Source organism: Excalfactoria chinensis, chromosome 14 (genome assembly GCF_039878825.1).
Source record: "Excalfactoria chinensis isolate bCotChi1 chromosome 14, bCotChi1.hap2, whole genome shotgun sequence".
Taxonomy (NCBI): domain Eukaryota; kingdom Metazoa; phylum Chordata; class Aves; order Galliformes; family Phasianidae; genus Excalfactoria; species Excalfactoria chinensis.
The window spans coordinates 10,706,682-10,727,394 of record NC_092838.1 but is presented as its reverse complement, the minus strand read 5'-3'; the positions used below and the strand labels follow the sequence as shown (position 1 = coordinate 10,727,394).

Genomic DNA, 20,713 nt, shown 5'->3' with positions numbered 1-20,713 from the left:
ACATCCCAGGGTTCATTTTGACGCCTTCGCCCGTCGGCCCCACTCACACCATTTCCAGCTGTCCCTCATCGTGTGCTGTTACTCTCTGTTTCTTTGGTGCGTTGGGATGAGCTGCATGGAGTGGTGGAGCTGCAGCAACAAAGCTGGCGTTGTGGGGTGCTGCGCCCAGAAAGACAAACCCCCAGGCTGCATTTGGGTCCAACAACCCTGAGCCTTCAGGATGGCAGATGCTGGGAAACCGTGACAGGGAAACAACATTCCCATTTTACAGAGCCTGCGGTGCTTTAGTCAGGCTGCTTGTTTGAGGGCAGGCAGCAAAACCAAGAGCCAGGAGCCCTTCCCCATTCTGCTCCATGCCCCAAACCCCGCTGCATCCTCTTGACCTGGTGCAGCCCTCACTGCATTTAGGCAAACAGAGAGCCAAGGACTGCCCAGACAGTGGCCAGGTTGGCCACCCTTGACACTGCAATGCAATGGAAATGACTCCTCAGGCTCCATGCCAAGTTAGGGATGAGCTGTGCTCCACCATAACTAACATCCACAAATAGCTGAGCTACATCTCAGGCTTCCCATGGACCATCCCGAAAGGGTTTTCCAAGCCAATTCTCAGGCACCACTCCCAGGACAACTCAGGCTGATACACACAACAAAGAGCCAGGAGACATGACACAGGAACATAAAGGTCCAGGCTCATTGATGCAACCAACCTTAGGAGTGGCATAAGCTTGGCAGTACGTGCCTTAGCCAAGAGCTCTGTTGTGCTCAAGGACTGTGTGGCAGTGCCTGACAGCTCTTTACCCCTGCTCAATACTTATAAATGCACACAGATGAGAAGGCTGATCAGTCGAGGAGTGGGGATGCACAAGCAGTTTGAGTGAAGGGAAGCTTCAGGCAACACTGCAAACAAGACAGTGCTCCAACACACACAGTCCCCCAGCCGTGCATTAATAAATCATATTTTACAGCTTATAGCACATAAACCCAGTGAGCGTGCACGGGGTCCCAGCAAGCACACACACACTTGTTAACGCTCTCTCCTCTCCCCTCCAACCGACTGCAAATTTATTACCAATCTCCCAAGATTTTCTAAAATGATTTTCTGCAGAGGGCTGGAGCCTTGCAAGTGACAAGCTGAAGACAGATGGGTCTCATGCACTCGGCACCTGGAGTGTTTGCAAACTGCAAACCAGCAGCAGACTGTGCCTCAGTTGTCCCTTGTCCCTATGTACGGGCAGAAACAAGGGGATGAGTGGGATGGCAGAGCCCTGCAATGGGCCGAGACTGGGGTAGCTCTGGGTGGAAGGGGAGATCACAGTGAAATCTGGCACTATAACTATTCCTAATGGCTCACTCATGGGTGAGAGGAGAGGTGTGATGATGGTGGCCCAGAGTTTGGCCACCAGGGCTTCAGTGCCTGAGCTGGAAGCTGGAGTCTCAGCTTCTCTGCTCCAAACCTAACCACAAACCCGCATCCCATGGGTGGCACAGGTGGCTTTGCAATGGTCATGCCTCCATGAGAGCACTCTCAGGCTCTCTGAGCAAGCCCTGGAGCAGCAAAGCTTCCCTAGAGCCTTGGCTTCACCCAGTGCCCAAGGCTGCCCTCCGTCCAACAGCATTACACAGCAGCAGAGCAGGGATGCTGCTGGCTGGAGCAGGACCGTGGTCCCAGCAGCTTCCAGAAGCACTGCCAGCTTTGGCACCACGCGGGCACATCTGGCCAAGCACCCATCTTTGCAACAATTCTCTCTTAGACACGCAGGCTTATTAAACTTAGCAGAACAAATCAGTCTTGCTGGGGAATAGGTGGAGAGAGGCAATCCATCTGCGTCTCCTCCCCACCAAAGGCGTCTCAGAAGACTACTGCTTTTTCCCAACCTATCATCCTTTCACTCTTGGGAGGCAACTTTCCAACGAGCAGAACATCTTTTCCCTTGTCACTCTCCAGCATCACTTCTCACCTCACCCGTGTTTTGCTAAGATAGAGGGTTTATTGTAAACTTATTAATTACTTCATTTCTCCTGCGAGGAGCCAGGAGAAAAAATTTTCCGAGGCAGCCAGAATTTGCTATTGTGTTGGCGGAGGAGCCGAGTGCGGCTGACGTCATGATTCATTTTCCCCATGACTGAGGAAGGCGACTCTCAGCGCCACGCTGTGCATATGAATCAGGCAGTGCACCCCTGGCACAGCACGCCAGGCAATTCATCTTCCACCAGGACTTCTTCAAGCGGAAGAGAAAACGCCAAACTTTTGCTGTTACCTTTCATTCCGATGGCAGCACTTCCATGCAAACCCCACAGAGAGAACCGGGGGGGTTCTGCAGCCTCCCCATAGTGTATGGCCGTCCCACCTGCATCTCTGGTAGCTCTGCATGGAGACACATGGACAGGTCCCAGAGTGACTCCAGTAAGGATGCTCAATCCTGCACTCACCGTAAGCATCGAAGCTCACTTGCTGGCCTGCTTACTGCTACGTTCTCTCCAAGCTCAAGAAGTGTGTTCCTGCTGATATCAAGAGGGAATCAATATACACAGAAGTTCGTAACAAACTAATCTTGCTTACAGCACAAATGAGGCTTGCCTGGCAAAACTGAGGTGATGATGTCCTTCCTTCTCAAAGCAGTGCCAGCGCTGAACCACTGAGGTATGATTCGTTACCACACTTCGTACATGGCAGAGCACAGGGGAAGCACGGTGTACCTCCCCAATAAAGGAGTCGTACATCCAGTTTGGGCAGTGACACTTTATTCTTAGGATAGAAGAGGTTCGTCCATTGCAACACAAAATGTCAGCATTCAGGAGTGCCCCATCCTCCACCCAGGAAAGAAAAGCTTGCAGAAAGAAACACATCCCCAGCAAGGTGAGACCCACCAGCAGCAACGAGAGCACCCCAATGGGTTCCCTGCCACCTCCCACATTCCTGAGATAACCAAAAGGACAAGAGTCTCCCCAGTGAGGAACAAATAGCGCGGGGCTGACATTTGAGTGCACCACAGGCACTGAGGTGTCAAACACACTTGCAGGATCTTCCAAAGTCCATTTATTCTTACTTGTGTGCTCAGCAATTCTGGGGTTGGTACCTTGGGAGCCAACTTAGGCAATCGAATATTATGCAAATAATTCCAACCCTACTGAGTGATGAACCATATGCAAGAGCAGGAGGTATCCAGAAGGAACCTGCCACCCTCAAAGCCCACACCTACCTCTGCAGGGCCTGGATTTAGGGGAAGCTTTTGGGAAAACGTGTGGCTCCCTAAAGCAGCAATTCCCAAAGAAGCGCTGAGATGGTCTGGGGAGTGATGCACGCCTCTCACAATTCAAAGATGCAGAATGCAAGACCCATTCTCCACCTTTACACAGGAAAGCCCCAGGATACAGCCCTCATCTGGGAGGGAAACGATGCTTATCAGAGAAAACGGTGGGATTTGGGTATCAGTTTGGAAGTAGGGGGGATAAGAAGCTTCCTGCAACCCAGTGCCATGACTGAAGGGTGGGAGGGGAGAGTCTGTCCTCACTACCTGGTGAACGCTGCAGGTGAGGCAGTGCCCTGCCCTGGGATGCTCCGTGCCGGGCTGGCAGTGGGTCTGTGTGCTACGCGATGGTCTGACGGCTGAACAGCTCCAGGGTGAGCGCGCTGAGGAAGGCAGGGATGCTGTCCTGGTGCAGCAGGTGCAGCTCAATGAGCTCCCGGATGGTCCGTGAGAACTCGTTTTCCAGAAGTTGCATTTTTCCACCAGAGGAGCTGGAAGCCTGAGGGGAAAGCAGAAAAGGCCCATTAATACAGCAAGGGTTTAATTCATCTCCTGCGATGCAGGGGAGAGCCAGCACTGCTGCTCCGAAGCTTCCTTCAATGCAGATCTGCCTGCAATCAAGGAAATGTTATCTGCTGCAGAGCAGGTGCTCGGCACACGCTTTAATTGGGCTGTTGTTGACTTCTGTACTTCCAAAGTCCCATAGCAGGACCCCCTGTGCTCACCTCCCTTGATAACAAGCAGCACAGCGGGGAGAAGAGTGGTCTGATGGCCATGGGAACTGCATGGGGTGCTGCCAAGCTGGGGTGACCACAGCAGCGTCACCATAATCAGGACCCAGGGCTCAGCAGCTACACCCAGGAGCTCTCTCTCCATGCAAACAGCCACTCCTGAAGCCTTACACATCTGGAGGAGGAAGCAGACCCACTCCCAGCTGACACAACTCCCCTGGCAGCTATCCATCCTGCAGCCCCCCAGTGCTTCTAGGTGATGGAATCAGCCCAGCAGCTCAGAGCCAACAGCTCCAGAGGAATTATTCCAGAGATGCTCAGATGAAAATGAGGAAACTCAACATGTGGGAAGACATTACAAATCTCCTGCAACATACTAAACAAGCAAGCAGGAAAAAAATAGAGCAAGTGAAGTAAGGAGCGCTCGAAGCCTCTCCTGCCTCCAGGGGCATGAAAGCTGCTTGTTTATTAATAAACAGCAAAAACCATCACAGTGCAAATGCTAATTTCCCCCCCTGCCATTTCCCTCTTCAAAACACCACTGCTCCTAATTGTTCTGCAGCTCCGCTCCCCCTCGCTGAGCAGCAGCACCCAAAAATGGGATGCCAAAACCAAAGCCACGTGGAGAGGAAATATGGCTTTACCTGCCAGGGGAGAAAGGAAGCGATAATCGCCCAGAGCCTCAGGGAACTGCTTGTTTCTGATCTCATGTTTTCAGCAGCCTGGACACATTTGATTATGAACTTTTCGTGTATTTGTCAGTTCTGATTGCAAAGAGCACCAGGTACCAAGGATGCCCTTGTCAACCCTGAGCCAGGGAGGGAATCTAAACGAGGTTTTGGCACAGAAAAGTAAATTAGCTTTTGTTCAAGCTCCTCCACTTTAGCTTGGTTGTTATTCAGCAGCTCCAAGAGGTGCTGGGTGCCTTATCCTACTGCAGCACCCCAGCTGCAGGCTGCACAGGCTGCTGCATCACACTCAAGGCTCAGCTGGGCAGGATGTGCAAGAAATGTGCACCTGCATGGAGAACCAGAGGCAGGATGAGAGGCTAGAGCTGCCCCGTGGGCACAGGCAGAAGCAGCAGGAGGAAGGTTTGGGCACAAGGAACACATTGCTTGCACCTCAACAATGAATGGGCTTCACTAAAATGGGAATTCCATCTCTGCAGGAAATACACACGCTGCCTCCCTCACAGATTTAAAGCACTCTTTGCGCACAAAATTAATTTCCTAAGAATTTACAAGCAAATCCATTAATTGGTTTACCAGTTTAATTAATTAAAGCAAGTTCCTTAAGAAATCCAGCATCCAGAGCCAGACCATTTGCCTGTGTTTTATGGTCGCAGAGTAACATAAATGTTTTAAATTCCCCTTTTACTTTGAGCTCGCTGGTGTCGCAAGCGAAGGCTCCATTTGAATAATTCCTTTTTATGAGATTAATGGACATTTCTCTCCACTATTCTTCATAACCGAAGTTTCCTCCTCCTCCAGCAGAGGCAGAAGAATAATGATCAGAGAAAGTTTCACAAGCAAATACGTGCTTTCTGTTCCTCCCCACTGCGCTCAATGGGACTGTTCCCTCCTGGGCAACCCTCTTGGCACTGCCTTCCCCCAGCAGCACTCCCAAACATGGGGAAAAAAAGGACAACAAAAAGCATCCAAAAATCCAAAAGCACTGAAAAAAACCCAGACATCTCATCCAGGTTCCTTATGATCTCCCCAGTAAGAAGAAGGAGACGAGAAGGCAGCCGCTTGGAAAAAAGGCAATTCCTTCTCTGCCAGGAGATGTTTACATGCTGACTTTGAGGATGGATGCACTTGCTGTTCAGTTCATTCCATCTCACAGTGCATTTAACAACAAAAAAAAATTAGAAACTTGGGTTTGTTTTTTTTTTTCTTTTTTTTTTTTTCCCTGGGAGTGTTTTAAAATGGCTGTCGCTGCTACTGTTTCTTATTATTTGTTTTTATTGCTTTTTTTTCCTCTTTGCTCATTTGTTTGTAACGTAGAATGGACTGGGATATATAGGCAGACTTGCTGCAGGAGTGTCCATGCAGCATGTGCTTTAGAAATAAAGTGCTTATAGGCAGTAGGAGCAACAAGTTCCTTAGTTCACAAGGTTTCTTTGCACCCTTCCTGGGCCAGCAGCGGGCAGGGGAGTGAGTGGGGATCTGGGGCAAGGGAAGGGATGCACAGTGGGGTGGAGACAGTGTGTATAGGATGCTGGAGGAGATGCTGTGCTCAGCGACTGCTGCAGGTGTTTCATGCTGTTTTGGATCAACACCTGTGGCCTCAGGTATAGAAACTGCACTGATGAAAGACAAAGACAAAACCTCCAGCAGTACAGAGCTGGGAGGGTCCTTCAGTCCTTCTCTTCAGAGTGCACTGCCAGGTCTCCCCCTCCCCTCAATTTCCATGATTCTTAAGATTAAAAATACCTACATTCAACCCTCAAAGCAAACTGGGGGCCACAACTGCTGCTACCACCAGCCACAGTGTCACATCCACATAATGACATCACTATTTCCCCCTTGTGACGCATCCTTGGAATTCAAAGCCCAGGTGCAGCTCAAGGCCTCCCAAGCCCACCTAGATAGGAAATGCTCAGCTGAGGAACATGAACAAATGGTAAGCAGATGAGATAAACCACACCACACACAAGTCCAGCACTGACTGCTCCAAACCCAACACTATCAACACATCTCACCCAGAGCTGCGTGCTGCTGCTTTTAATGGGAAGTGTGAAAGAAAAAGCTTTTAGAGGTGCACTGAATACAAGGGGTCAAAAGGAGAGCTGGGCTGGAGAGTAAACTATCCTTCCCCATGCAGAGGAGGAGTAGACACAAGCACTTTGGGGACCATCAGCACACCTTCCCCACTCAGCTGGGCACTCCAGCTAAGGGCAGTGCTGACCTAGAGAGGCACACAGCCCAGGATGCTGAAGCACTAAGAGCAATGTCTCACAGGTACTCAGCACGTAGACCTGCATTGTTTCTGTCTAATTCATGAGGAAAAAAAAATCTGCCTGGCTCACTAAACTACTGAGATTCTGGTCTATGTTATGTTTTATTCAGATCTCAAATACTTGCAAAAGGGAGACTCCAGCTTTTGCTAAGCTCCATTGCCAGCTCAGCCTGATTTAAGGCCTATTGGGACCTCTTCTAGAAAAGCAGGGGAAATCAATCTGCCCCGTGCTACTGCTCGCTTGGTTCTGCCAGTAGGGGATGCAACTCTTGCCATAGATCTGAAGGGTGACTTCAGATTTCTCTTCACAGATTGCTTCACAGAGCAATCAGATCAGGGGCAGATTTCATTACACTGTAGAACAAGAAGACAGGTCTATTTACCACATGGTGACATCAACTTGCAATAGTTGCTCCTGGCCCTGCTCGGAGAAAAGAGCTGTTAGTATAAGTGTTCTTCCAGGAGAATCAAGATCAGCCTCTGCCTGCCAGAAGGAAACAGCATACATCTCCCCTTTAACCCTAGAAATTGGTAAATTATTCAAGGCTGTATGGTTTAGATATGCACATAAAAGTCTCTCAAATAACCACCAGTGTGGTAGAAAAACAAATCCTTCTCTTCAGAAGGGGACCAGGCAGTGCAGAAGGTGCTAAGAGGCAGCAGGCACCCCTGCAGCTGGCAGGGCACGTAGCAGTGCATGGACAGAGGAGGCTCCCTTAACATGCACTGACTTAAGGTGCACAGGGCTCCTGACCATACTGGTTTTCCTACAACAGATCTTTGTCCTCATGCTGCTATTGCACAGAAACACTCCCTGTATAGTTGGAATAATACAAGTATAGTTACATATAGTTGGAAATAGATAACCAGAGGATATCTAAGGAAAAGACTCACCAGCTCTGAGGCCTTCATTCTAGATAGATGCTTGCTGAGGCTCACCACAAAAACTCCACAAAGGAGTAATCCCCAGAAAGAGATGTCACCTTAGTGATGGTCAGCCCTTAAATGGGATCTGGGAGAGGTGGAGTCAAGCTCCAACCCTTCTGGCAGCACAGCTGAATTACCCTCACCTGTGCTCCCACAGCCAAATCATCACTTGCCTCAGCTGGTTAATCAGAGGTTCTAGGCTGTGATCAACAGTTTCCCTTACACCCCCTAAAAGCCAAGTCCCTGCATTCACTTCTCCCCTTGTTCTACCAGCTGAGAGGCAGCCATGTCAGAAGCTGGATGGTTCCACTTGGTCATTTACAAGCTAACTTGGTTTGGAAGCACACTCAGGACCAGAGAGACCAATTTTTCCCATTTAGAGTATGATCTTTTCCTCTGCTCTGTAACACATTTTAGTAGCTAGAAAAAACAATGAGCTCTACTCTGGCTCCAGAAATGCCATCAACTATAAACTGCCACGAAGGCACCTGAAGGATCCTTCTTGAAAAGCACCAGTTGAACGTAAGACCCAAATGCTCTGTAGGCATTTAGACTCCAGAGGAGACTGAAAAGAGGGTGTTTGCATGCTGCAAAGCGAAAGCGAACACAGGGATGTGGTATCGTGAAAAAACATGGAGCAGAAACATGGGAAAAAGGAGAAGAGGGCTTTAACATTCAATGCAATCTCACACCACAGCACTGTGTGTAGATCCTACTTCTGATTTCCACATCAAGGAAACATAACTGCATTCAGAGGTATGATCCATGCATGATGTGAGCCCTTGTATCTTCAAAGACACACATTCAAGTGCTGGGGGTGTTCCCAAATGGGTTTTGGTGAGCTGACAACAGTGCTGGTGGAGCTCTGTGCCAGGCACAGCTCAGCATGGGAACCCCACTTCCAACACCTTCTCAGAGTCAGACAGGACTACATCCAAAAGTCTGGGAGGGCTGCCAGAGGGACTTTCTGCCCCTTGGCACAGCCACAGGCCCTTGCTTTGCAAATGCTGCTTTGGCCATGCTCTACAACAGACTTTACTTTTCACATCTGAGATGTATTAGGGGTCAAAATGAGCAAGTGAATCATTGCCCGGTGACATTTACCCAGCGCATGTATTGTGGAGGCTCTATCTCATCTGTTATGCTCCTTCCATAAATCACTTTCTACGCTGTGTCCCTGTGCACAACCGTTCTGAATACACAAGGGAAACAGCCCTGTGTGTGCCAAGGGAAGGTGCAGCACAGCTTCACGTCCACACAGAGCTTCTCTGCGTGCCTGTAAAGGGTTATGCCATGGCTACAACCTCCCACCACTGCCCCAGTTTCAGGCCATTTCCCTTGGCCTCGTGGTGCTCCCTGTCCTTCTCTGAAGTCTCCCCACCACACTGAGCCCTTGTGCAGCTCCAATCCCTCTGAACCTCCTTTTCACAAAGGACTCTTACCCAGAACAGCCCCTCCATCAGCACACGTCCTCGAGGCCCTGCCGCACCAACCAGTCATCTCTGGAAACCTCAGTGATGCCACGGCCACGTGTGCTGCAGCCTCTGCCATTAAGTGCATGGGGCACGCTCTTGGCCCTGACACCCCTTGCCAGCCACCGCGGCTCACGTTAACCTGCGTGTAAACCCTGTCACAGCCCGACAAACACACTTGAAAACATCTTTTAAGAAGCCGCCTGCTCTGACCTTTAAACAAGAAAATCTTTTTGTTTCTGGCTCTTGCTTTGGATACTGAGATTTTTCTAAATGTCAAAGGCCGCCTTGCCCACACGCAGCAGCTGAGCTCCCCAGGTTGAGGACAGCACAGCAGAAGCGATACATGGACACACTGACAAAGCCCACTGGGTTGCTTTGGTCCGGTGCTGGGAAGCAGCCAGCCAAAGAACTGCAGCGCCCAGCAGATACCAGCATCAATTCCTGCTGCTGATGGATGTCCAGCATTTGCTTTTAGGCAATCAGCAGCAAGGTGGAAAGCACTACTTTCTAATGCAGACTGATATAAATAGGCATCGTTGCCTATGCAGAATTAGTGGGTTTGCTCTGCGGTGTGCAATGGGCAGAAAAACAAAGAGAAAGTGTTTGTGTGCATGTGTGCACACCCATGTGGAAAGTGCCTGCTGAAGTTATAGCAATCCAAACATGAGGCTTTGGGATCTGTGTAATTGCTCTAACTTGGCTCTCTCGGGTGATGATATCATTATCAAAATCCCCCAATTGAATTACGCCTCGCCTATCAATCTTTCCTAAGTATCACACACCGTTCAAATACCAGGTCCCCAGGTAGCCACTAAATCACTTTAATTAGAGGCTGTTCATTTAAAATTAGAGAAATATTAAAAAACAACAACATCAACAACAAAAAACAATCTGTACCACAAGATGTGCTTACGCCCTGAAATATTTATGAGGTTCTTTAGCAAACTGGTTACTGGTTTCCTTCTCCCTTTCCTGGGGTAGCAGGCAAGTCTCTGCTGGCCTTACAGGTTGCCTTCCCAATGCAGCTGTGGCAGGATGCTCAGCTCTGCATCAACCCGGCCATCCACCTTTTACAAATGACCGTTCCTCATCTGCTGTAAAGTTTTCCTCCCCCGACATCCTCTTTGAAACTCAAAAGAGGAAGCGCACTTCCTTTTAATAACTGCTTCTTGCAAAGACCTCTGACCTTCGTGCCACCATCTCGCTGGATAAAGTGAATTTATGAGGCAGGGACGGATGGATGCCTGTAAAGGGCCTTCCAGGAAATGTAATGAAAAAGCTGCTTTTAGCTGCTGAGCAAAGGAAAGCAAGCACCTGGCAATGCCAAGAAGAAAATTGAAAGCTGAGGTGGGATAAGCGAGAAACAGCCCTGTGTGTGCTGAGATTTATTGCAAACATTTCCTTTCTCTTTCTTATTATTCAACACTGAGATGAACCACAACCCCACAGTGTCTTCTCAGCCTAGGAGGTCAGCTCATACACTTCCATCTTAATCAGACACACAACCCAGGCATTGCATGCATCGGTGACAGCGGCGATGGGCTCCGGGCTGTTGCATCAACTCTACTCCAAAGTACTGCAGAGCAGGAGCCTCTCCCTACAGCTCCCTACAGCTCCCTACAGTTCCCTACAGCTGGTGTGAAACGATGTTGAAAAGAGCCGAGCTGTGTGCTGAGCTCCTGCCCTGCTCTCAATAGGGAAGAATGGCTGCTGTTCATCCCGGCGGATGGCGCTTTGTGGTTTCTCCTATGGGTTAACGCCCTTTAAACTGTCAAATGCGATGCCATAAAAACAAGATGAAAGACTTGGAAATCAGGGAAATGCTTTTTTTTTTTTTTTTTTTTCCATTCGTACTATTACTATTTTATATCTGAATATTCCTATGGAGCTTTTCATCCTGAAAGACAGGCCTTTGAACTGCTATGATTTCACCTATCACAGAGGAGCAACCCCCAGGGGTACAATGTGACAGCTATTATCAGGGTGCATTAATGTTACTCAACAGTTCAGGACAGACAGAGACAAATACATCCAATTTAAATCACAGGTTTGGAGAACTGCAGCTCAGTGTGGATTAATACCCCTGCATTTTCCAAAAGTGCTTTGAGAGTTTTAAAGGGTGAGCATTGAAACCAAAACTCCCTGCCTCATCTGTAGGATGCACTCAGCCTCCCGCCATTGTGAATTGAACCTGTTAGAGAGGGAAGGGTGAGCAGAAATGATTCACTAGTAGTGTCGGCTCCTGCAGGTTCTGATGGGCATCGCCACACCAGCTATCAGGCAGGGTCACCCTGCAGAGATTCGCTGAAGTGATACCTAGAAATGGTTTGGCTGAATGTGAGACTGGTGAGAGTAAATCACAGATGACTGTTCACATCAGAGAGAAAGGAAAATTGCATGGGATGTCCGCTAATGTAGATGCAGGGTATGACAGAGCTCGAGATCCTAAAAGCCTCATGACTGTCGCATACCGTTCGCAGCCACATACAGGGTACTGATAAGCATCAACCACAAAGGAATGCAGATGAGGGCCTGCAAAACTTTTCTAACGCCATCCTAGAAACAAATCAAATGATGACATTAAGTCTGGAAAGCCAACACCTCATGAAAAGGCTCAGGATCTTTATACACTGGTGTCTTTCTTTTATGTAGGGGGAAGACGTGCCGATCTCCTGGCAAAGGTAGAGTAGCTCTGACCTTCAGAAGAAGCAGCCAAATGCATGTTATTGCAACTGCTGTCACAGTTGAGTGCCATGGAGCTGGAGTGCTCTGGCACCAGGGCTGCAGCTTCCAGCCATCTGTGAGGTGACCACATTGGACTGGTCAAGCTGCAGAGTGAGTAGCTAACAAGCATTAACAACATCTAGCCCATGTGTTCTGTCTAGTAAAATGCCAACCCGTCTGGCTGTAACATTAGCGACTCCACAGAAGCCATATGCAGGATAGACATAAATTAGGAAGAGAAAAATCTCCTGCTCCTTTCTCTGAAATGACTCTGCAGTTGCAGCCCGCGATGCTGGGGACTGGGTGTTACTCAAACCCTCTTTTCCCATCCAGATCACAGCCCTGTGCTGCCTCGCAGCCCTGTCATCCACAGGCAGCTCCTGGTCTGTGCCTGGCCCTGATGAGCACAGCAGCTTGGTGCAAAGGGAAAAGGAGGTGCAGCTTGAACTGTGTCCTACAGCTCTCTCCCAGGAGAGCCAGGAGAAAACAACTTGAGGGAGGAATCAGGGACTGGAAAATAAGCCCCATGCACAAGAATCCATCTTTTGGAAGGGGAACTCATCTCACTAACTCATGTTCTTCTCCATCTCCCTTGCCTGGAGGAGAGCTGGAGCAATGGCAAAGCAGAGAACTGAGAACATGGGCATTCTGCAACATGAGAAGGAAGCACCTATGGGTGAAACAGAGTAAAACCATCTGTGGGCTTTAAGCAAGATGGCCTAGCTCCCAAAGTGGGGAGAGATTCCACTTCTTGTGAACTGCAGCTGTGAGCATGAGATCTGTACGAGAACATCAGCAGCAGAGTTTGCAAAATCTTGCACTGATGAGGGACAGCTGGAAGCACAGTGAATTCTGATGGCAACTTCTTGTCAGCTGCCTGGTTGCCTGGGAGACAGGCATCTGCTCCCCAGAGCACACCGCCACTCGCCAATGGGCAGAGCTTGCAATACAGCAAGCATTGGTGTGTGATCCATCCTCATCTCTTGGTATCCTTTTGGAAGTCTTCTCACAAGCAGGTTGGGTGGAAGGCTGAAGAACATGAAGATCCTACGACAGGTTCAAGAGACCGTGAGGGACAGACTTGCTGTCAACCAGGCAATTAGACTGCAGATCTGTGGCTATAGGATGGGACAGTATATGGAGCATGCCCATTCCTGGCTCATTGAGTTTGCAAGGCTTATGAGGGAAGGAGTAACAGATGGACCTGATGGCAGATTGCAGCTGAAGATCTTAGCATGTTTATTCATTACCCTCTTCTAGTTCCTGTTAGAGTCTGGCACCCAGGGCTAAAATGCAGGATGAAACCCTGCACCAAGGAAACTGGCTGCAGGCATTAGTCACCCATGCATGGAGCCAACATGGTGATACAGTCTGCACCACAGGGACTGAACATGGCTCAGCTAGGAGCAGGGACTGGTCAGTAATTGCTCTTTTCTACCGGCCTGTGTGAGTCACTCATAATTATGAGTTGCCAAAGTGGAATTGAAGCGTTGGCTTTGAAAAGAACACAAGTTGCTGCTGTAACACCAATAACCAGATTCCACAATCTTAGTGTGCGTCAAGGAAGATGCTTTCATTTCTCTTGCTTTTTGCTGGCTCTCAATTTCTTCGTTTTTCTTCTTTTGGAATCACTGTCATCAGCACTGCTGTCAACAGGACTGAAGTGGACAAGGGCTGTCAGTACCAAGAAGGTAGACGAGGAAAGTTGGTTCTGTCCTAACATACAACACTTCTTCTCCTGTGTCTTCAAGACTGAGCTTTAACCTTCAGTAACCCACCGTGGGGAGCCCCGTTTCTCAGACTGTGTCCGTAGTGACAAGTCAAGATTTACGGTAAGGAAGATGATGATATTACTTCAAAAATGTCACCACTTCTATCTCAGCTTTGTGACTTCTGAGTGCACGTTGCTGGTGGTACCAGTGGCTGCTCTGGTGGAGTGGCTCAACCCAACTGGTGGTCTACAGGCAGGAGAAGGCAACATCTGAGGCAGTAAGGACAGCCATCAGCTGGGCTGTGCAGGCTGAGTATATCTTGCATTCAGCCGGGTTGTAATGAGAAACCCAGAGTCCTCTCTCAAGCAGACAGCACTGATCCCACCATGAGGGGAAGTCCATAGCTGAAGGTACAGAAGTTACAGCTAAAGAGCGAAGGAGCGAGCAGGAAGACTTCAGTACTCAGTGAGAAAGGGAAAGAAATTCCACTGTAGCCCTTGAGGGGACACTCAGACCTCTGGGCTACGATGCATTTGCTGAAAGCACCTGCTGCAGCTGCCTGTGCTGTCATTTGGCACTAAACTCCTGAAGAACACGGCAAGACAGTGCTGCTGGTTCTCATGTCTGGATGAGCACGCTGCTCTTCCCATGGGGAAAAGGAGAGGTTTCCTAGTTAGTGAGAGCACCATGTTCGAGCAGCCTTGGAGGAATGTGCCTCAGGCCCCAGCCCTCTGCACGACACACATCTGACTGATGTCTCTTCCTGCTGATGCTCGCCTGCTGACGGGCTGCCATCCACCAGGCAGCTCCTCTCGCTGGAGGTGCAGGGGGGGAAGAGATTTATGCAGACACCATGTATGCAATTATGAAAACAGAAGACAAGACACCCGGATATCACACAAATTGATGCATTTTTGCTGGCAGGCTTTTTGCATGAGCCAGTAACAGCTGTCAAGCTCCAGCCTCTCTCATCTGAGCTCTGCTAGCACTTCAGCATCCCTCCATCTCCTTTAAGAGGGCTTTCTTCCCTTCCCTCGTGCAGCTTGCTCCAGATGCCACAGCAAAGCTGGCAGCAGTATTGGATGCAAAGGGAAGACGGCGTGATTGGTTTTCATAGCAGCATTAAAATGTAATGTTCACTTCTTTAGGCAAGATCCAGCTAATTAGCAATGACCTCGAGGCAACCAAGCTGCTCAACCAGCAATCTCTCCTACTCTCGAGCTCTTTAAAATTTGCCCTTTCCCTGTGCCAAGTCTTTCGTCAATCCTGCCTAAAGCCCAGCAGCGAGCTGCAAACACACACACAAACACACAGAGAGTCCACTGCCTTCTGGAAACGGGTGGCAGCGAGGAGTCGCACTGCAAAGGTGACACAGCCCTTTGGGCTTTGGGCTTCTGTGCACACGTCCCCCATTCTGCGCAGTGCTGAGGAAGGAAAGGACATGTCTGCATGCCTCCTGCCAGAGCAGCTCCTGCAGTGACCTCTGCAGATGGGCAGCCTGCTGCTCCACGCACCCTCCTGGTTTCCGTCACTCCACGCCTATGTTTGCTTTCATAAATGGATTTAACCTTTCTAAAATTAACAGCAGAAGAGAACTTATTTTGGCAGAAGATCAGCTTTGGAAAGATGGAGAAATGCAACATTTTCCAAACATTAGCAAACCGCAGACTTACAGCTCTGCATTACTCTCTCCAGCACGTGCTGTTTTCTCTCATTATTCTGAGTGTTAATACATTAATAGATTTTCTCCTGACGAACGGCTGTACGAGACTCTCTTTCTAGGAACACATATGGTTCCTTCTTGCCACAATATTGGAAAAGAGAGACAAAATATTTAAGCAGTGACACCAGTAAAAGATTTTATCTCCCCTCACCCCGATGTAAATAACTAACACTGGAGCCAACCCCAGGCTCTAAATGTTTCTTATCTTTCAGAAAGTCCTTAATCAAATCTGAACGCGTTGGCTGAGGCCCATTGGAAATAATGGGGCTGTCTGTGGTTACGAGGCCATCTGATATCTGCTAACCCTGCAGGATGCTCCGTGGCCGGGAGGAACATGGCAGTGTGGTACATTACATAGGGCTTGCAATGCAAGGCATGAGGCTGCACAGGCTGCTTCCCCCAGCAGGCAGAGGCAGAGCCAGGCTGCAGCACACAGAGAGTACAGGCACAGCTTTTCTCCCCCCACATCTGCAAAGTCCAAGAGCTGCCCTGAATCGAGGCAGTTCTTGGGGTACTCCAAATGCTGCTTTCCCAGCTGTCCACACTCGGGTTGCTGACAGACATGGGAATTACCAGCAGACAGCCCAGAATACATGCTGACAAATGCTTGCCTCGGTCAACTGCCAGAGCACGAATTCCTTAAAAGATCCATTTCTCTCTCCTTTTCTTCCATGCCGTGTCATTACTTTTTCTCTCTGCCACAGTAATCCTAGCTGCCCAGTGGCACCAGCTCAGACCAACAGCAGTTCTCACTTAGTGCTGCTCATAGTGCAGCCCATCAGCCCTGTTACCTCCAGAGTGACACAGCCCTACTGCAAGCTAAACCGTGACACGTAAAACCCTTTTTCCACTCCAAGAAGAGAGACCTGCAAGGGGAGGACCTGCAGGTTTATACTCCACAAAACATTTATCACTACAGAACTGCAACACGGTGTGAAAATAAAAGCTCTCCAAACCTGCTTTCACGCACTCCCCAGCGTGCCCAGAGGTGTTCCTGCTGTGATACAGCTAACAATGCTCTCGAGAATGTTTTCACAAATAAAAAACGCAAACAAAACAGCAAAGGAGTCTGTAAGCAGCTCCTCAAGTGCCTCAAACACAGGCTGTCTGTGCTCTAACCCCAGCAGAGGAATGGTGCTGGTTGTATTTGGGTGTTATGGAAGGTCACGGGAAAAGATGTCAGCAACTGGAACAGGTTGCCCAAGGAGGCTGTGGATGCCCCATCCCTGCAGGCATTCAAAGCCAGGCTGGATGTGGCTCTGGGCAACCTGGTCTGCTGGTTGGTGACCCTGCACACAGCAGGGGGTTGGAACTAGATGATCCTTGTGGTCCTTTTCAATGCAGGGCATTCTATGATTCTACAAAACAGTAGCACATCCCAGACCAGCTGCTGGGTTTCTTCCAGATTGCTGAACTTGCCTTGTGCCACCAGCCTGTATCTTACTATTCAACTTTGTGCAGGCCTTAAGTGTACGCCAGACACTTTCACCTTGAGTAAAAAAGCACGCGGAAAGCAAAATATTCAGATGGAAAAACAAGGGGATGAGTTTCCTTGGGGGTTTCACAGTCAAAGATATTTAAATGAAATCATTTAAAACCAAAAAGAACCTCACAAAGTGCTTCGAAGCATCACATTCCACTTGCTGGTTTTCAGCTTTGTCTGAAAAGAGCCTCTGAGGGCACCCAGCTGCCCGGGCTGTTGCTCCCTCCTTCCCCATGTGCTCTGAAACACTCCGTCAAGTTACACACCAAGCTCATAGAACAAGCAAATCTACAACAAGGACAATCAGTAACTTTACCCAGGCGTTCCCTGTCACGTATCTGAAGGGCAGATGAGCACTAGCACACCTTTGGAGATAAGAAGAAAGGGGTTTCCTGCATTTGCAAGGCAAAGCAGCACCATGGAAAGGATTCAGGTGCCCCCTGCTCTGCAGCAGGCAGTGTCCTCAAACCACGGGGCTGGAAGGAAACGTGGGAGATGTGGGATGAATATCAGCCTGCAATAAATAGATCATACAGAGCACAGAAGGGTGCAGAGCGGGGATGCCCACAATGGAGGCGGCAGTGGAGCACTTCAGGGTGCAGAGGGCAGTGGCAGCCCAACAACCAACCCATTCATCCCAATGACTGCTCCATTCAGGGCGAGCTGAAATGTTGTTCCCACAACAGGACCCTGCAAATGACTTTATTTAAGCAGGAAAACAGATTTGTGTTGTTTCTGAAGGCAAATGAATCTAGCTTTGGCTGCAGAGATCTGAGCTGTGTTTCTCTCGGTGCCAAGAAAAGCATCAGGACGGTGGGGGGAGACTTAAGAGGCTGTGTTTGCCTTCAGTCTCCCATGGAGCACATCTGAGCAGAAAAATGGGCTCACACAGCACAAGGACTGGGCTGCAACTGTGAAGAATTCAGCAGCTTTGAGTCCCGCTTTTCCCAGATTCTTGATGAGTTATTTTTAATTTAATTAAAGACTCCCCATAGGCGTCTGTGGGACAGGCTGGGGATGGGATGATTGAAGCTAACTGTTTTTCATGCTATTTCATGCTACTTTGTCTCTAATTGTCACTTTTCAGACCAACACAGGACTCCATCTGCATCTGAGCTCTGACCAGCGCAATACAAGCATGGACGTTGGACGTTCCTGCCTGTGTACTCATGAGATGGATTTGCCCTTAAGCTGCTATGCAGGGATGCACAACTCTCTGCTTCACAGTGCCTGGATATTTAACCTTAATAGAATTTTATATACATTCTTACGAACAAATTTACAAATACATAAATAGCATAGATCAGAGGTGACCTTTATGTTTGTGCATGTGGAGATTCATACAGCATGAGGGCTAGCTAGGGTCATTAAGATATGTTCTCATCTGAAGTTTCTTATGAATTATTTGTAAGCTATTTTCTCACTTATTCTGTTATAATACTCCCACATACTCACCGACCAGTAAAAATAGCTTAACAGTGAATACATGTTTCGGAAGTCTGTTTGCCTATTTTTCTTTTGTGCAGCAGCTGCTGTTGCCATGCTGTCGTTGCTATGTTTTCCTTTTCCTTTCTTTTTCTTAAGAAGGAAAAAAATAAATAAATCTATTCCTTCAACATCCCAGACTCAGTTCATGCAACAAAACACCTGAGGAAGAACCCAAAGGAGCATAAAGTAATACGGCTGGAAGAGCACAGCCTACGTGGAGAAGAAGGACCTCTTGACACTAATATACATCTCCCTCTTTGGAAGACTTAATGAAACTGCAAATGCAATCTAGAATGACTAACAAAAATCTCAGGGTAACGATCATTGCAAAGGAATATTAAAGTATCTTAGAAACTGGGCAGTGGAAGGTAAAAGTCCACGTTGAATTGTAAGTTGGTAAGGAAGGAGGAACCGACAGATTTAAGGAATAAATGTGGCCAAGTCTCACCTAGAAAACAAATCAATAATGTTGCTCAGTGAGCCGATGGGATCAGTCCTTAAAGCCGGACAGTTAATACTCAGCCATGTGGGTAGGCACTGAGAAATGCTCGTGCTTCTTCCAAAGGCCACGGACCCACGGTGCCAAATCTTCCCTTCAGGAAGAGCTGAGGGGATTGGCTGAACTGAGCCATGGGCTCAGCAATTAGGGTTCCCCATCCCTCCTGCACCTTTCAGCTTCAGAAGGGTTTGGATGAAGCCTCCACCCTCTACCTCCAACCTCCAGAGAGTTTTGGGGAAGAAAGCAGCAAAGCAGGGACAGAACTGAGAGTTTCAGCCCAGCGGCTGGCAACTGATACAGCAAAAGAGATAGCAAAATGACTTTGCTGGGTCAACTGGGAGGGACTGGGAAGCTCTGTGCAATTTGGGTCACCAAGCAATACTACAGCAGAAGAAATTCAGTACAGATGAGTGCAGACAGCACATGTTGCCCTGCCAGTATGAAGGACTCTTAACACACTGATGGGTACTGAAATGATGTAACCTTTCGGAACAAGAAGCCAAGTGCCACTGCGGCCAGCTTGAAGACAACTTCTCGGTGTACAGTGTCATTCAAAATAGCAAGTAATACGTCAAAATAAACTGTGTTTAAGAAAAAAAAAAAAAAGGCTAGAAATATCATGTCATGTTTTTATTCAAGTTAATAGCACGTCCTCTTCCGAGCAGTGAGTCAGCTTTGGTGAACTGAGTACAAAACCAGGGTGAAAGATAAATTAGGCTTCCTTTGTTTGAGGCATGTGCCATGCAACCTGCCTCTTTGCTCTAAAGATCTCCATCACTGACTGCATCCCTGGGTCACAGGGAGAGACATTAAAGGCTGGAACAATTTACTGTGGAATTAAGAAGGGCAATAGTAAAACAGGGATGGGTAACGTGGTGAATGCTGAGTAGGATGGCTATGCTAGAAAAGGGACTGTTCCACTATTTCAGGCGCTCTTTAGATATTCCCATCCTTGACTGAGGTGGGTGGAAGTTACAAAGCCAGCTGGATCCCAGATGCCCTTCACTTTCAGGAGTGAGCCTGCATTAGCTGCTGCTTTCCTGCACGGAAAGCCAAGTTTTCCTAATACAAGCAACCAAACAAGCTCTCACCTGAACGGGACGTGGGTGCTACCACTGACCACAGTGCTGTGCTTTAAGCTCATCAAGACCAGTTCTGCCACTCGCTCTGTTTCTCCTTCCTTTACCCATCTCTCTTCAGCCACAGACTTTGCCAAGGACCATCTTCCCCATGTTACATCCATGTGGAGCACTGCAACTCCACCAGAGAAATCATACAGAGCTGCCAGCCCAGCACCAAGGCCTGGGTGTCTGGAGCTTCCCACTTTATCCCCACCCGGGGTCCCTGCATGAAGGTAGCACCATTTCCCTGCATCTCACTATCTGCTAGAACTAATAACAGCTCCTCCACCAAGCAGGCATGCTGTGAGAATCAATTGGTATTTGTAAAGCCCTTTGAGAAATGTAAGGCACAGTCTGTATGTGAAAATTATTGATATGATTCATTACCAGGCATTCATACTCTATTTATACAACTCCCAGCCTATTGCTAAATATTATGTCCATTTGAATATTGAAATCACTGCTGCTAATAATTCCCGCTAATGTTACACCGGTCTTTTGGAGGTGGCTTTTTCGGCTTGAATGGGAGAATTGTGGAGGCAGTGAAAAAGGGAACAAATGCTAGAAGAGGAATTAAAAAGAGGACAACAGCTCTGTGCAGGCTTCATGGAAAACAATACA

General features: G+C 48.5%; 1 protein-coding gene across 3 annotated transcripts in view; it reads right to left on the bottom strand.

The window, feature by feature from the left end:
* Positions 1–2,710: 2,710 nt before the first annotated feature.
* MAD1L1 (mitotic arrest deficient 1 like 1) overlaps positions 2,711–20,713 on the bottom strand; it is a 320,009-nt gene continuing 302,006 nt past the window's right edge. For 2 of the 3 annotated variants that reach the window (XM_072349472.1, XM_072349476.1), the window contains one exon: positions 2,712–3,747. In XM_072349472.1, coding sequence (XP_072205573.1) covers positions 3,589–3,747 — 159 coding nt within the window. In that variant the 3' untranslated portion in view covers positions 2,712–3,588. Of the gene's footprint in view, positions 3,748–20,713 lie in introns of all 3 variants that reach the window. The other variant, XM_072349477.1, reaches the window with a different exon arrangement.